The following is a 15,278-nucleotide window of genomic DNA, read 5'->3' as shown; positions in this document are numbered from 1 at the left end:
GCTTAGACAATGGACAAAAGGAATGCTATTAGTGGAGCTGTGAATTGATCCAATTATTCTGGAAAACAATTTGGAACTTTACTGTGCAGTGATACTGCTATTAGGTCTATATCTGAAAGAGATAAAGAAAGAGGAAAAGGAACCATATGTCAAAAATATTGATAGTAGCTCTTTTTTTGGTGGTGGTAAAGAATTGGAAACAGAGGGGATGCCTATCAGTTAGGGAAGGGCAGAACAGGTCATGGCAGATGACTGTGATGAAATATTATTGTGCTGTAAGAAATAATGAGTGGGATGGCTTCAGAGAATCCTGGGAAGACTTGTACGAACTGATGCAGAATGAAGGGAGCAATTTATACCATAACGACAATATTACAAAAACAAACAACATTTGAAAGACTTGAGAACTCTGATCAATGCAATGAGAAATCACAATTCCAGAGGGCTAATGGAGAGTGTTCCTCATCTCCTAACAGAGAGATGATGGGCTCAAAAAACAAAATGGGACACATTTGGATATTTCCTTATTTGTTATAAGAGCTTTCCCTTCCTTCCTCCCTCCCTCCCTTCCTCCTTCCCTTCCTTCCTTCCTTCCTTCCTTCCTTCCTTCCTTCCTTCCTTCCTTCCTTCCTTCCTTCCTTCCCTTCCTTCTATCCTTCCTTCCTTCTAAATGGAAGGGAAGTGGAAGGAAAACGAAAATTCTCCTTTAATAGAAAAATAATCAAAATTTAAAAATAGAAATTGAATAAGGGATCCTGGCTTCCATAGAATGTTCTGGCCCTCCTGTCCAGGCTTGGAACACTGCTATAGTTGGTACCCTGTGTCTGTCTGGAATGGTGAACTTCCTCAACTATGGGGGGCTAGGGAGGAGGAAGAGAATGAGGAGGGAGCAAGTTGTGTGCTGAGGTTGAGGGGCAGTTGGCCAGAGAGCTGGCAGGTACAGCCAACAGACACCAAACAGATAGATTTTCTGTAAATTATTGTGAATGTTTCACCCATCAATCCTTTCTGCCCTGCCACAGAAATGAATGAATATTGTAGTCTGGATAGATTTCCTAGCACTGGCATGTATTATAGAAGAAATCCAGAATTTTGCCTGTCAGGTTTGATTTTTTCCCCGTCTTCATGGTTGAGCATAATGATAATGATTAGCATTAATGAGACTCCATAGGCCTTCAGGGTTACAGAGAGCACCCGCTCTTCCCTCCTGGAGAATGCTGAAGCTCCTGACCATGACATCCTTCTGGTCCACTGATCATGGTCCTCCAATGGCCATGACCTACCCAGGCCTGTAGCTTCCTATGAACAGTTCAATTCCAGAAAGTGATTTTCTATTTGCCTCAGGGATCCAGGTCAGGCAACCAGCCAGACCACAACACTGGGCTTGAAGTGAGGAGAGGTGAGTAGGATAAGCCTAGTAAAGGACTGTGTAGGAAGAAGAATCTAGAAGTTAAGGATCTTGGAGGAGCTTGGCCTTGGGAGCCAAGAGAGTCACCCAGAGTAGGCAATACCCAGGTGCCTGAGGACAGAACAAGATGGCAAGTTGGAGCCTGGTGTGCTGTGGGTTCTTTAGTAAAGGATGGCTGGAGTCACTGGCATCATAGTGAGATCCCACAAGTAGATGCCCCCTACCTAGGTGAGGTAAGCAATGAGTCAGGAGGTGGAGATGGGCAGCCAGGCAGCAACCAAGAAGACACAGAATATGGAAGGTAGGGCAAGTCAGGCACTAAATTGTCCAAGAAGACAGCAGAGAAAGGAAAGATGATAAGAAATGAACTGTAGATTCAGTAGAGAGAAGTCAGAATCTAGAGCCAGGGTGAGGATACCAGGTCATTGGGAAACTGGCAGTGCCACTCACCTTGTTAAATTTCTTGGCATTGCAAAAAATCAGGCGCATATCCAAGACAAAGCCCGCCACTGTATTATAAGTCCCATTACTCAAACGCTTCTTCACCTGGTCTAGCCACATGGGTTCTCTGACGTGCGGGGAGTATGCCTTATACTGTTGACAAAGACATGGAAAGGACATCAGCTCCAACTCAACAGCTGCTTCCATCAGTTTCTGGTGAAACAATCGGGAATTCCAACCCCATGTGGAAACCAAGTGAATCTAGGGGACCCAAAGTATTGGTAGACACATTTGACTGCAGAGGACTCATTTTGTTCTACTGCCTGGTGATCAGTGCCTAGTACAGCACTTGTCAGGCAGTAGGAGTTTAATGAACGTTTAATAAATTGGCCCTCAGATGTAAAACCATTATCTGAATCACTGTTACTTACAAGGCGTGGATCTACAGCAAAGAGGAAGCTTTCACTGTAGTGGTACATTTTCATCAGGAGAAACTCACATTTCTGCAGAAGATGAAATTTGTGTGTGAGACAAAACCAGGCCAACTGGGATGGGGTGTATGTGTGTGTGTGTGTGTGTGTGTGTGTGTGTGTGTGTGTGTGTGTGTGTGTCACACCTAGTGTCTCCAAAGAGTGAAGGACCTGATGCACTCATTGTCAAGCTGAACATGCTAGTGAGATGGTCCCTGTATGTTCCCTTATTTGGCATGAGTGACTTCATTGGAGAATGAGACCTTGTCCCTTTCTGTATAAGAAAGCACCCCCTCTAACTCTGCAGTCTGCCTTCATTTGCCCCAGTTACCAAGCCAGGTCACCCAAAAGAAAGCGTCCATCCCATCTTGGACCCTGAGATCAACAACAGAGCAGATTAGGAAGTGTTCTTTCTCTGCCTTGGAACCTCAATAGACTATCCCTAAAGCCAGTGACTTAATGACTGGGGCCACAGCATGACTGGATTTTCTGAACATTCTAAGTGGTTATGGAAAGTGGCTTGAATGCAGACTTTTACTTGCCTCATGATGCTTCTTTCTGCCTTGGCTTGCGACAATGGCCAGCATTAACCCTTTTATTAACTTGTATCTTAAAGAATAATTGGGGGTGGGTATCTTTTGTCTATAGCACAAGAATCCTTGGCATTTGGAAGATGCAAAAAGTGGGCGGAAAGTCTCCTTTGCCTTTAAAGACAGAGGTCTAAGTGAAGTGGGAGCAGTCCAATCACTTTCCTGGAGACCAGCCTCTGTGTGTGTGTGTGTGTGTGTGTGTGTCTGTGTGTCTGTGTATGTACATGTGTGTATGTGTGTGCGCTCAGCGACAGAGACCCTGGTGCTCACTGTGCAATCAGAAAGGACCTGACCTTCACACAGGATGGCACCCTGACTCACCAGCAGCTGCTCAGGATACATCCGCTGCTTTAGGACCTCAGTGTCCCGTGGGCAGGGGTTGTTTTTTGGACCTTCCTTCTTCTCCTCCTCCTTATTCTTCCTCATTTTGCAGAAAGTACAATTCCACTCTTCACTGAGAGGTCAGAGAAACAGTTAATTAGTCTGTTAGTCAGTCAATAAACCTTTCTTAAGCACCTACTATGTGCTGGACGCTATGCTAAGTGCTGGCAGTACAAAACGAGGTTCAAGGCCAGGATGGAGAGGGCTTTTTGTCTCCTGGGTGGATTAGTCACAATCTCCTGACTCCCTGATTCAATGTTTCTTATTCCAATATGACTGAGGATTTTGGTAGATGCTCTACCATGCCCCTGGATCCATGAATATGAACCCTGTATTCTTGGATGATGTCATCACTCATATTAAGGGTACAATGGGCATCTCCTTCTCCCCTCCTCCTCTTTCTAAAGGGACTAATAGCAAGTTGACCCTGGATCCTGGGGGCTGGCAGTGTTGGACCCCTGATGGAGCCAAGGTCCTAATGTTGACCAACTGTGGCACATTAGGCCCTACCATCCCATTCAAATGATGGTCACAGGCAGGAACCTAATACTCCCAACTCTTCCTGAATAACTATGGGTCAAACTCAGAGCTGCTTGCATTGGGGTGGTCCCCCTCCCCTATACTATGCCTGATGACTAGCAGAGTTATATATCCAGGAAACTGGGGATGGGATCATCAATTTCAGGAGATACCTAAAGAGGGGCTTTATCAAATAGCCCAGGACCCTGGAAGCTTGAAACTTACAGGGGCCTCATCTCACACTTCCCCATCCAGAAACTCTGCATGTTGGAGTCTGAGCTTACCTACTCTCCGATGAGATACTGGGGATGTGGCAGTTGCTATGGAAGGATTTGGGGCACGAGTTACAGTAGAATAGGTCACCTTCTTCTCTGCACATGAAACAGTCCTCGTCATTCTCTGGCTGAAAAGGTGAGAGAGAGAAGAAAGTATTATGGATCTGAGGGGGGGTCTTGGAGCTGTTTGATTTTCTGTTCTTGAAAGTACTTGACATCTCCTGTGAAGAGGAAATCTATGACCTAGGAAATACAGGGAAAACCACACAGATGGATGAGACAGGAAAGGAGTGGGTGCCTCTGTTGCCGGCATGGGATGTTTCTCCAACTGCTCACCTCTATCCTTTTTCTGTCCCAGTGGTCTGTAGTATGTTTCCTTGACAATGTCACTTATGCAGCTGCTTTCATGATTTTCATCATGGTCTCCCTCCATATGAGTATACCTCCCTTTCCATCCTTTCCCTCCACTTTTGAATAAGGGATTCCTTTCCTACCAAGGCCCAGTAACATCTATGAGGTCATAGATCCCTAACAGGTATCAAATTAACTTCTGTGATTTTTCAAAAGGATATATAGGGATGAGCAACAGATTCAGGCTCAGGTCCTCACTGTACCACAGCAGTCTCATAGACTTCTGTGCCAAATGACTTGTCCAATTTTAAAGTTATTGGTGCATTTTTTTAGCAAGGCAATTGGGGTTAAGTGACCAAAGTCACACAGGTAGTAAATATCAAGTGTCTGAGGCCAGATTTAATTCAGGTCCTCCTGACTCCAGGGCATGAAACAAATTTGCAGTTTTAGTGAGCTTCTAATTATATATATATTTACATATAAATATAGATTTATATTTATTTTCAGATTACACATACATGAGGGTAGGTAGCAAAGAATGGTGCCTCCTGAGTTCTTTAGGGACTGGTAATTTTACCAGTGAGGGCACTTCCTTCCAACACAGATCCTATTAAGCAAACTTGGAATGTAGTCAGGTGGGACAGTGGATAGATGGCTATATTTGGAAATAGGAAGATCTGAGTTTGAATCCTACTTCAGTCATTGTAGGATCCTGGGAAAAAGCTCTCGATTTCTGTCTCAATTTCTGTCTGCCTCAGTTTCCTCATCTGTAAAATGAGGATAATCATAGCACTAGCCTCCTAAGACTATTATGAGGAGTCTATTAGATAACACTGGTAAAACATTTTGCAAACTTTAAGGACTTTATATACATGCTTGGCCAGCTAGGTGGTACAGTGAATGGAGGTAAATTGAAATCCAAGCTCAGACACTTACTGACTGTGGGGCCCTGGGCAAGTCTCTTAACCCTGTTTGCCTCAGTTTCCTCATCTATAGAAAGAGCTGAAGAAGGAAATGGCAAATCATGCTAATGTTTTTGCTAAGAAAATCCCAGATGGGATCACATTTAGTCACATATGTCTAAAAACCAAGTAAACAACAACAAATATGCATGCTGTTAAATTTTTATCCCTTCATGAAAAAAAATGAGCGTATCTGATGATATGATGTGGACCCTGAAGTATAGTGGAAGGACCCTAGAGGGTCTGTAGGCCTGGCTTCTGATCTTGGTTCCTCCTCTGACTCACCGGGAGATTTTCGGCAAGCAGATGACCCTCTCCTGGCCTCAGTAAATGAGAAGGTGGGGAAGTTCCAACCTAGCTTCACTGTGCTAATAGACGGATGTAGGCAGACAGGACAAGGGAGGGAGGGAGAACTCACATAGGTGTTCTTCTCCTTGCAGAGGACACAGGAGCAGCTGTCTGAGTGAAGCTTCATGATGTCACTCTGTTAAAGAGAAGATGGAGTGGTGTGGAAGGAGGTGCCTGCTGGGGGTACTAAGCCCTTCCTTGGACAGATCTCTTTTCCCAGGGGTAGGTGGAACAGCTGACCTTGTATTGACTGACATGCTCTAGTTTCCCTCAGATTAGCCCACTGTGCAAGAAAGGCACAACCACACCTGAACCACACGAACCAGAATTCTGGACTGATATCCCTCCTCTGGCCCTGCTCCTGTGGCTGAGACCAATGGGGTCAGAAGGAAGGGGAGTAAGCTAGCAAAAAACTCTGTGAAACCTGTTGGTGTCACGTTGGGCAGTACATATTTCTGGAAGAAGACTTTCATGTTGGAACGTGTAAGCTGCTTGGGGTAGTAGGCAGAAGTGCATCAGAGGGCTGAGTAGGGATAGTGCCATGTCAAGAGGTCAGCCATGATCGAACCCTTGACAAGAGGTTGCAGGCACTTCCCCATTCTCTCGAGATTTCTTGTAGAAGCCATAGGGCTTTGGCCTCCAGCAGTCTGGGGACTCTGGCCATGCTTCTCCTGATAGAATGTCAGTACCTTGAGGGTAGGAATTGTTTCATTGTTGTCTATGCTCAGACTTAGCAAAGTACCTGGCACAAAGGCACATCATGAAATGCTTGTTGGATTGACTAAATGTCCTTTCCAGTGCTCTGATCAGCGGTTAGAATGCATAATGCTGTCTTGGGAGGCCATTCAGAGATTTAAATGGCTAGAAGATCCCCCCCCACTCATCACTGCCAATCCTGTCAGGGAAGATGAGGCCCATACATTTCAGGAAGCATCATCATTATACCTCCCTAGGTTACTGGGGGAGAATCACAGAATTGGAGATTGGCAGGTAAAGACTGTCCAGCACAGTTCCTGGAGGCCAGAGACATGGTAGTTTTCTCCAAGGCCAAGGTTGGAGGATCTCTCCTCCCCAACCTCCAGCCTTAATCTGTTAAGCACAAGACAGCCTTTAGGTCCTCATGAGCCAGCCTAGTGGAGAACCAGGCTGCATGTGCCTTAAGTTGGCTCAGGGCCAGGTCTCCTCCAGCATCCTGTGGGGCTACATCTATCTTGGCCCAGGGGAGCTTCTGTGGCCCACAGCCTACCTGGGGAAGGCAGCTACCTGCAGACACAAGGTCCCTCCCAGGTGCTTGAAACTCTGCCCTTTTCTGGCCAGCTTGTCTCTGTCCTATTCTTGCCCCTGCCCCATGGTTCAACTCAACTCAAGGCAACCAGCATTTATGAAGTACCTCCTATATGCCAAACACTGAGCTTGTTGTTGGGGTCACAGAAATAGAAGTGAAGTAATTCTTGCTCTCAGGGTAATTGCATTCTACTACCAGTGGTTTATGTTGGAGTCCTGCTTAGGGCAGGAAGGTAGGATTCTCCATCCAGAAGACCACATGATAAAATATGTAGCTTAGAGATGAGTGGGGAAATGCCATGAAGGAATTGCCCTCTCTTATTAACTCATTAGCTCCCATTAAAACACATTCACCTGCCTTAGTGGATCAGATTATACTGTTTTCAGCTTAGCTGGCAAGAGCCAGGTCCTGAAGGGATGAGAGACACCAGATGGAGAAGTTCTGCATGGGAGTTGAGAGAGGACAACAGCCTGAGCCAAAGTCCAGGGCACCAGATGCTTGTGGACCATGCCTGACCTTCCTGTAACCTCATAAGCATGCAAGGTGTTGGACTGCCCAGAGTTCCAAGGAGGAGCTGAGCCTATGAATCTACCTCAATCAGCGTCTGCAGGGTCAGTCTACCACTGTGGATGCTGTGGGTCCAGGTGGCAATATTGAATGCAGGGTCTTTGGCCAAAAACTTTAGTGGGGTACACCATCCTCTCTCGGTCAGGATGCATTTTCCCTTATAGACTGTAAAACAGAGAGGGAGAGATTAGGAAGAGAAGGAAAACATGGCAGCCCTCTTGCCTCAAGCTCAGTCTTCAGTGCTCACGACCTGTCTGAACCCTGCTATTCATGACCTCTCCAGAAGGGGAGACACCATCAGCAATAAGACATTGTATTATAATCAAAATTCCTTAGATGTTACCCAGCAGTCCCTTCTATAACAACACTAAAAGACAGATACCCAGCACACATTTTCCATGATGGGGAACTCATTACCTGATTTTTTTTTCAGTTTTTAGGAAGCTCTTTATATTTAATTCAATTCAGTTAGACAAACACTGATTAAACAACTCCAAATTAGCAGGCAGTGTTCTAGGCTCTGGGGACACAAAGGCCAAAAGCCAAACCTGCTCCCAAGAAGATTACATTCTACACTGGGTTGAAGTGGGCCTCCCTAAAACTTCTACCCATTGGTCTGAGTTCTCCCCTTTTGTACAACACAGAGGGAATCTAAGTCCTTCATTTACAGGACTGCCCTTCATATGTTGGAGGAGGAGTGAGCACACCATCCCCACAGACTTCTCCAAGATAAGGGTTCTTCAGTGGGCCCTCTACTTCAGTTTGGCAGCAATGAATAATATGATGACATCCCTGTTCCCCATGATGAGGAGAAGTCTCACAGCTTCAGGTTGTCTGGCTGTATTGGCAATGGCAACTTTCCCCTCCCCAGTACCCCACCCCCACGATGTTGCCTCACACTAAATTTGTGGTCAAGAAAAATTCCCACAAGAAGGTTGTTCAGCCAGTCCTGCTCAAGCTATATGTGCACCATTCATTACATGGACCTAATGTAAGATTTTCCATTGCTCTGGACCCACCTTTTCAGCATGTGGGGATCCTTTTCGGGCTTAGTTCTACCATCCATTGAATTATCTATCCCTCTCACCCATGTATTCTCTCTTTCATTCAAGTTATTAGTAAAACAATGGTCAGGACAATGCCAAAGATGGGGACTTGAGGCATGCCTCTAGAGACTTCTTTTTAAATTGGCCCTGAGTGAGGTGACATTCTTATTTGAGCAGGCTCTTCATCATGTCCTGAAACAAGTGAGTGATTAGGAACAGCCCTGATGGGCACCTCCCATCCCTTCTGATTTGAAGGCCCCAAGGTTCAAAACCCCTAGACAAGGAGAATGCTCTAGAATTTACCAAGATTTTGGCAAAGCACACAACAGACTCTCATAGGGTTCCTTGTGAACACAGTGGAGATGTGAGTTAGATGACAGCTCAATTACATGATCTCTGAACTACCTGAATGGTGGGACCCAAGGCAAGGTCCAGAATCCATTTGGAAATGTCCAACAGGTAGCTGGGAAGTCAGGATTGGGGAAACAGCATGCAGGAAACAGGGAATGCAGTTCCTTCTTTCATGTCTGATTTCTTTTCACCAAAGTGTTTTAAAACCCTTTTCTCCAGAGGCCACTGAACAAGGGATTTTTCATCTTTCTTGTCTCAGACCTCCCCCAGGACAGTCTGGGGAAGCCTATGGAATGCTTCTTAGATTTATTATTTCTGTATTATTCTCATAAAAAGAATTATTCTTAGAATAATACTTTTAAATGCATAAGATAAAATTCAAAGGAAACTAAATGGAAATACACATATATGTGTGTATGTATGTATGTATGTATTGATAATATTTAATATAAATTTTGGACTTTAATAAGGGCCAAAGTTTGAATTAAGAAGAGCCTGGGCCTAATAGTCTCCATTGTTATCTTAAGTAAACTCAGAGAGTGCCTTTTGTCAGCAAAGCAAATAGAGCTGACAGTAATTTCTTTAGGAGACCCTTCCCCTGGCATCTTAGTGATAAGGAAAAACACAGATGCCCTGGGTTGCAATTTCAACTTTGTCAACTCTGTTAAGATACCCTTTCTTGTGTCAGCAACTTCAAGGACCTGTTTATGATAGGAGGCCTGCCATCAGAGTGGTGGGATTTTCTCCTTATCTTATGTCTCAGAGACATTTGCTACAGAAAGGAAATCCACACAGCTTGGGATCATAACATTCAATTGACACTACTTGTTAATTGTCTTACTAAATATATAATTTGTCCAGCTAAGAGAGTTCCTTTCTCACAGTAAAATGTATATAAACCAGAAGATTTTTGTACCAGGCAGTCAGATAATTTTTCTGACTCCATAATGCATTATATTATTGTTTTCTTTAAAAGGGAATTAATTAATTAAATCATAAAATGTATGCATTTAGCCTGTTGCCTTTTCTTTAACCAAGTTTTCAGGTCAACAGTATGTATGTATGTATATACCAAGTGCACAGACCTCACATTAAGAATCTCTGCAATCAAGATTATTGCTGTTTATTTAAGATACAGAGAATCTATGAGTCAGCATTCTAGACATCCTTCTATGAGGTATTTCACCCTATGAAATCAGGAAAATTATTGTGTGTATTTAATTTTTATCTAACCTGTGTTGAAAATGTTGACCTAGCTAAAGATGAACTTATTTTGCTTTTAGGACAAAAAACTAAAATGAGAGCGCAACTCAACCAGCCTGGGAGAATTTTGATGTTCCTTAAGAGAATCTTGTACCAATCTTTTAAACTGGGCCATGGAAGCTTTAATTTCATTGGCAACTACATATCTTTGCAAATTGAGATTTTCAGTACTTATAACCATCAAAACAAAAAATCAGAGTCATTTGGATGTCCAACATAACATTCATGTTGCCTTGTTGAAGTCCATCCCGAAGTTTAATATTCCTATTCAGACTAAACAGCATTTCACACTGATATATTAAAAAAATAATAAAATTCACTTTTAAAGTCTATATTTTAAATGCAATGTCTTATTATTTGATACATTAAGACCACATACTATTATTATTACAAATCTTTAAAAATATTTTGATAACTATTTCAATATAATGGATTCATTTAATGAGTCCATGACATAAAAAAGAGGTTAAGGTCCCTGCTCTATTCTATTTCATTTAGTGATCTCATCAGTTTTCACGGGTTCAGTTATCTCTATGGAGAGGATTTAAAGATTCATATCTGGCCCTAGTCTCTCTCCTCAACTGCAATCCTATACCATCCAATTGCCTTTTGAACATGTCATATGGGATGTCTCATAGACATCTCAAACTTGACATGTCCAAAGTAATTCATTATCTTTCCTCTCTAACTCTCCCCTCTTCCAAACATCCCTAACACTATTAAGCACATCCCTGTCCTCCCAGTCATCCATAATCATGACTTCTTTGATCCTGAATTTCTCACTCATCCCACATATCAAATCTGTTGCCAAGTCTTGTCATTTTTACCTTCACCACATCTCTCATATAGTCCCCTTTCACTCATAGCCTTTGAATTAGTGTAGGCTCTTGCCACCTCCTGCTGGAACTATTACAGCAACCCTTGTTGTTTTCTCTGCCTCAGGTCTGTCCCCATTCCAGTATTTACTTAACTGCCAAGGTGAACTTCCTTTTAAAAAAGCACAATTTTGACCATGTCACCTCCTCCCCTCCACATCCCCCCCAATAAATATCAGTGACTCTCAGTTACCTGTAGGACCAAATATAAAATCCTCTTGTCTCTTAAGGCCCTTCACAACTTGGTCCCTTCTTCCACCAGTCTTCTTACACTCTGCTGTCCTCCACGTACTCTACAATCCAACAACGTTGACTTCCTGGATGTTCTTCAAATGTGACAGCACCATGTCTTTCACTATCTGTCCCCTATGACTGGAATACTCTTTTTTCCTCTCTTCAGCTTCTTGGCTTTTCTGGCCTCCTTCAAAAGAAAGCCCTTCTTCTGGCAGAACTATTCTAACTCCCTTCCCTTTGAGAATACTTCCCATTTGCACTGTGTATATCTTACATGTGCTTAATTGTTTACATACTGTTTTCCTCATTAGAAAATTAGCTCTTTGAGAACAAGGATTGTATTTTTTGCCTTTCCTTGTGTTCTCAGTGACTGTCACACAGTAAGCCTTAACAAATACTTCTTAATTGCTAATTTAGAAAGCAATTATTTTCCAAAAGTTTGATTATTAATAGTTTGGGCTTTCCTTTATATCAGTGGTAGTTAGGTTTTAAGATTCACCTACAAGAACTTAAAAAAAAATCTGCAGTACAATTGAAATATGCTAATGGAATAATAAGATCCTAATTACCATTTTAAACATTATTTCTATGGGAAAATAGCTACTTAGTACCAGAAGTTTTTTTTTTACTTTGCCTACCACATGGAGCCCCAGCTCCTGGAACCATTGCTACAGAAGTCCCAGATATCAGTCAGTCCACATTTATCAAGTGCCTACTGTATTCATCCTGGGCCATCTCCAATCATCCTGATGAATATTTGGCCAATGGACTCACATGGCTCTGGAGGAGAAAGTGAGGCTGGTGACTTTGCATAGTCCTCCCTCACTCAAATCAAAGTCAACTGCAAGTCATGTCATCATTCCCCTGATGTCATGGTCCTCTTCAAGAATGAAAGACACACACATACACACACAGAGATATACACACAGACACACACACAGACATACACAGACACACACACAGACACACACACATACACACACAGACACTGTTTGCAAGGCATCTATGAGACACAGTACGGAGAAGAGAGGCAGAGGACGGTGAAGAGAAATTCCCTCTCTGGAAAAACTGTCTCATGTTATAAAGAGAATTTTACCAGGGCTTGAGAAAAGCTGAAGGAACTGTTTTCTTGTCATGTCTGGAGAAAAAATGGAGACATGGAAGATGGCAGGACCTTTCCTTCCAAAATCATTTACTACATGTAACCTTTATTTGGGAAGAGGATGAAGAAGACTCTTAGAAGGAGCCTCAGTTTGTTACTGAGTGAATCAAACGTTGTGAGGCTGCACCTTAGAAGCAAAGGGAAATGTGTCAATGGACAAACGATTCTCAAAAACAGAATTGTGAACTATTAGCAATCACATGAAATACTCCAAATCACTAATAATAAGAGGAATGTAAGTAAAAACAATCCTGTGGTTTTGACCCAAACCTTGACATTTGGCAAAAATGAGAGAAGATGGCAATATTCAATGTTGCAGGGGCTGTGGAAAGATGAGAGCGCTAATGCATGGTTGGTGGAGATGCAAATCAGTACGACCATTTTGGAAAGCTATTTGGAATTAGGCAAATAAAGTGACTAAAATGTTCATATCCTTTTACACATAGATTCCATTCCTGGGCTTATATCCCCAAACAGGTCATTGCTAAGCAGAAAGTTCCCATTTACAGCAAAATATTCTATCACAAAATTTTTGTGATAGAAAAGAATTGGAAACAAAGTACACACCCATTTTGAGGGGAACAGCTAAACCAATGGTAGAACATGAATGTAATGGAATATCACTATGTTATAAGAATTGACAAAAGTGATTAATGGAAAACGTGGAAAGATTCACATATCTGATGCAGAGTGAAGTAAGCAGAGGCAAGAAAGAAAACATTAGATATGCTGACAACAACAAGGGAATGTCACAAAATTATCAAGAATGAGCATGACTCCAAAGAAGAGATATGAGGTGCTAGATGGTGTGGTGGGGTAGAGCTTTGGGCATGGAGTCTGGAAGACCTGAGTTCAAATTCAACCTCAGATACTCATAAGTTGTGTGACTCCAGCCAGTCATTTAAGCTCTGTTTGTCTCAGTTGCCTCACCTATAAGATGGTGGTAATAGTAACACATACTTCCAAGGGTTGTTGTAAGGTTAAAAATGTGATGATATTTGTAAACTGCTTAGCATGTGCCTGGCACCTACTAGGTGCTGTATAAATACTTTATTGTCTTCTCTTTTCCCATATAAGAAGACAACCTCATCTCACCATTTTGGAAAGGTGGGAAGTTCACAAATGTAAACTATACATATTTTTGGGGTCATGCTGGTTTTTCCCCCTCTTCTTTTTCCTCTTGGTCTTTATAAAAATGTTATTTGTTATATGAGAAAGCTCCATTTCTATGAAAAGTGGAGCGGAAAAGTGGGGGAAATTACAGATTATTCAGCCTGGTGAGCCAGGAAGGCCCTGGATGGCACACCGGCTGCCTCTCTGAGAGCTCACCTGTGGCAAATCGTTTCTTGTACAAGCGCCCAACGCCCGTTTTGCACCTCACAGAAATCCATTTCCTGGCTTGGAGCTGGGCTCGATACTTTGGTTGGTTGGCCAGTGAAATGACTCGTCTTCTCGCTGTCACAAGAAAATAAAAGTGAGGATGTTTGTTCAATGCTCAGAGATGCCAAAGACTTTCTTCTGATCCTTAGCCCCAACTGGACTGGGGTCAAGAAGACAGATCACTTTTCCGGGGATGAAAACTGAAGCAAATGTATCTCTGGGAGTGAGATTTTACTGAAACTACCAGAGAACAAAGGAGGCCAGGAAACAGTACAAAAAAATAGCTCAAACCTGTCCTTCCAAAGGACAAAACTGGCGGCCGCCTTCTGGGAAATCCAGGGAAAATCCCGTGAAACAGACAAAGCAAGTGAAAGTTTGCCTTAAGTTCCACCCCCCCACTCCCACCCCCACCCCAACATAACCAAGGAAAATCAGCCAGGAGGAAGGTTGCATGGAGACAGACTGATTATAAAATGGGAGGGGGAGGAAAAGGAAAGAGGGAAAGAACCAAAGAGAAAGAAACAAAGGAGAGAGAAAGTGAGAAAAAAGAAAGGAAATAAAAAGGGATGACAGGAAAGAAAGAGAATGAGAAATGAGAGAGCAAGAGTCCAGAGAGAAACAGAGGAAGTGAGATAGGGAGGGGGGGGGGGAGAGAGAGAGAGAGAGAGAGAGAGAGAGAGAGAGAGAGAGAGAGAGAGAGAGAGAGAGAGAGAGAGAGATGGGGGGCAGGGATGCTTAGCCAATGGTGGGGGAGGGGAACCTCAACAACACAATACCCCCCAAATGATGAGGGTTGCAATGCCTGGCTCTCATTAAAACCTGGCACTTACTAGCTGTGTGACCCTGGGCAAGTCATTTAACCCTGACTGCCTCCAAAAAAACCTCCCCAAAATTAGCACTTGAGGATCCCTCTAGGTCTGCGCTCTTCCTCCTCCTTCCTTTACTCCTTTCCCAAATTATTTTCTGCTTAATTTTTATCTACTTCTTTTTTTGTGATTGTGCTATTTCCCCCAGGGGAATGTGAGTTCCATGAAGGAAAGGCCTATTTATCCTTTGTCTTGGTATCTCTGGCACTGATGACAGAGCCTGGCACATAGTAGGCACCTAATCAATGCTTGTTCTTACCATTCCCCATACTGCTCCCTATTAGCTTTTCTGAAGTATCCACGTTAAAAAATGAGAACACACTTGGACCAGTTCTGGGGCCTGAGTGCTACATGTGTTCCAAGAGTCTCAGGGGACACACAGAGAAGAATGTGGAGTGGATGCCCCCTTGGCCCTTGACTTTGCATGAAGTGGGAACAATGATGGTTTTCACTGGTGCTCCAGGTTGGGCACTCCTAAGTGTCCCCCTCACTCCATGCCCAGTG

At 43.2% G+C, this 15,278-nt stretch overlaps 1 protein-coding gene across 9 annotated transcripts in view; it reads right to left on the bottom strand.

Moving 5' to 3' along the window:
* The window catches only part of LOC140529994 (nuclear body protein SP140-like protein), a 59,129-nt gene that overhangs the window by 10,248 nt on the left and 33,603 nt on the right, over window positions 1–15,278 (bottom strand). For 8 of the 9 annotated variants that reach the window (XM_072649097.1, XM_072649099.1, XM_072649096.1 and 5 more), the window contains 7 exons: window positions 13,858–13,983; window positions 7,623–7,762; window positions 5,816–5,881; window positions 4,094–4,212; window positions 3,231–3,363; window positions 2,281–2,352; window positions 1,859–2,002 (listed from right to left, as the gene is read on the bottom strand). In XM_072649097.1, coding sequence (XP_072505198.1) covers window positions 1,859–2,002; window positions 2,281–2,352; window positions 3,231–3,363; window positions 4,094–4,212; window positions 5,816–5,881; window positions 7,623–7,762; window positions 13,858–13,983 — 800 coding nt within the window. The remainder of the gene's footprint in view (window positions 1–1,858; window positions 2,003–2,280; window positions 2,353–3,230; window positions 3,364–4,093; window positions 4,213–5,815; window positions 5,882–7,622; window positions 7,763–13,857; window positions 13,984–15,278) is intronic. The other variant, XM_072649100.1, reaches the window with a different exon arrangement.

Source organism: Notamacropus eugenii, chromosome 2 (assembly GCF_028372415.1).
Source record: "Notamacropus eugenii isolate mMacEug1 chromosome 2, mMacEug1.pri_v2, whole genome shotgun sequence".
Taxonomy (NCBI): Eukaryota; Metazoa; Chordata; class Mammalia; order Diprotodontia; family Macropodidae; genus Notamacropus; species Notamacropus eugenii.
The sequence above is the reverse complement of the archived record's forward strand: the minus strand, read 5'-3'. Positions and strand labels throughout refer to the sequence as shown.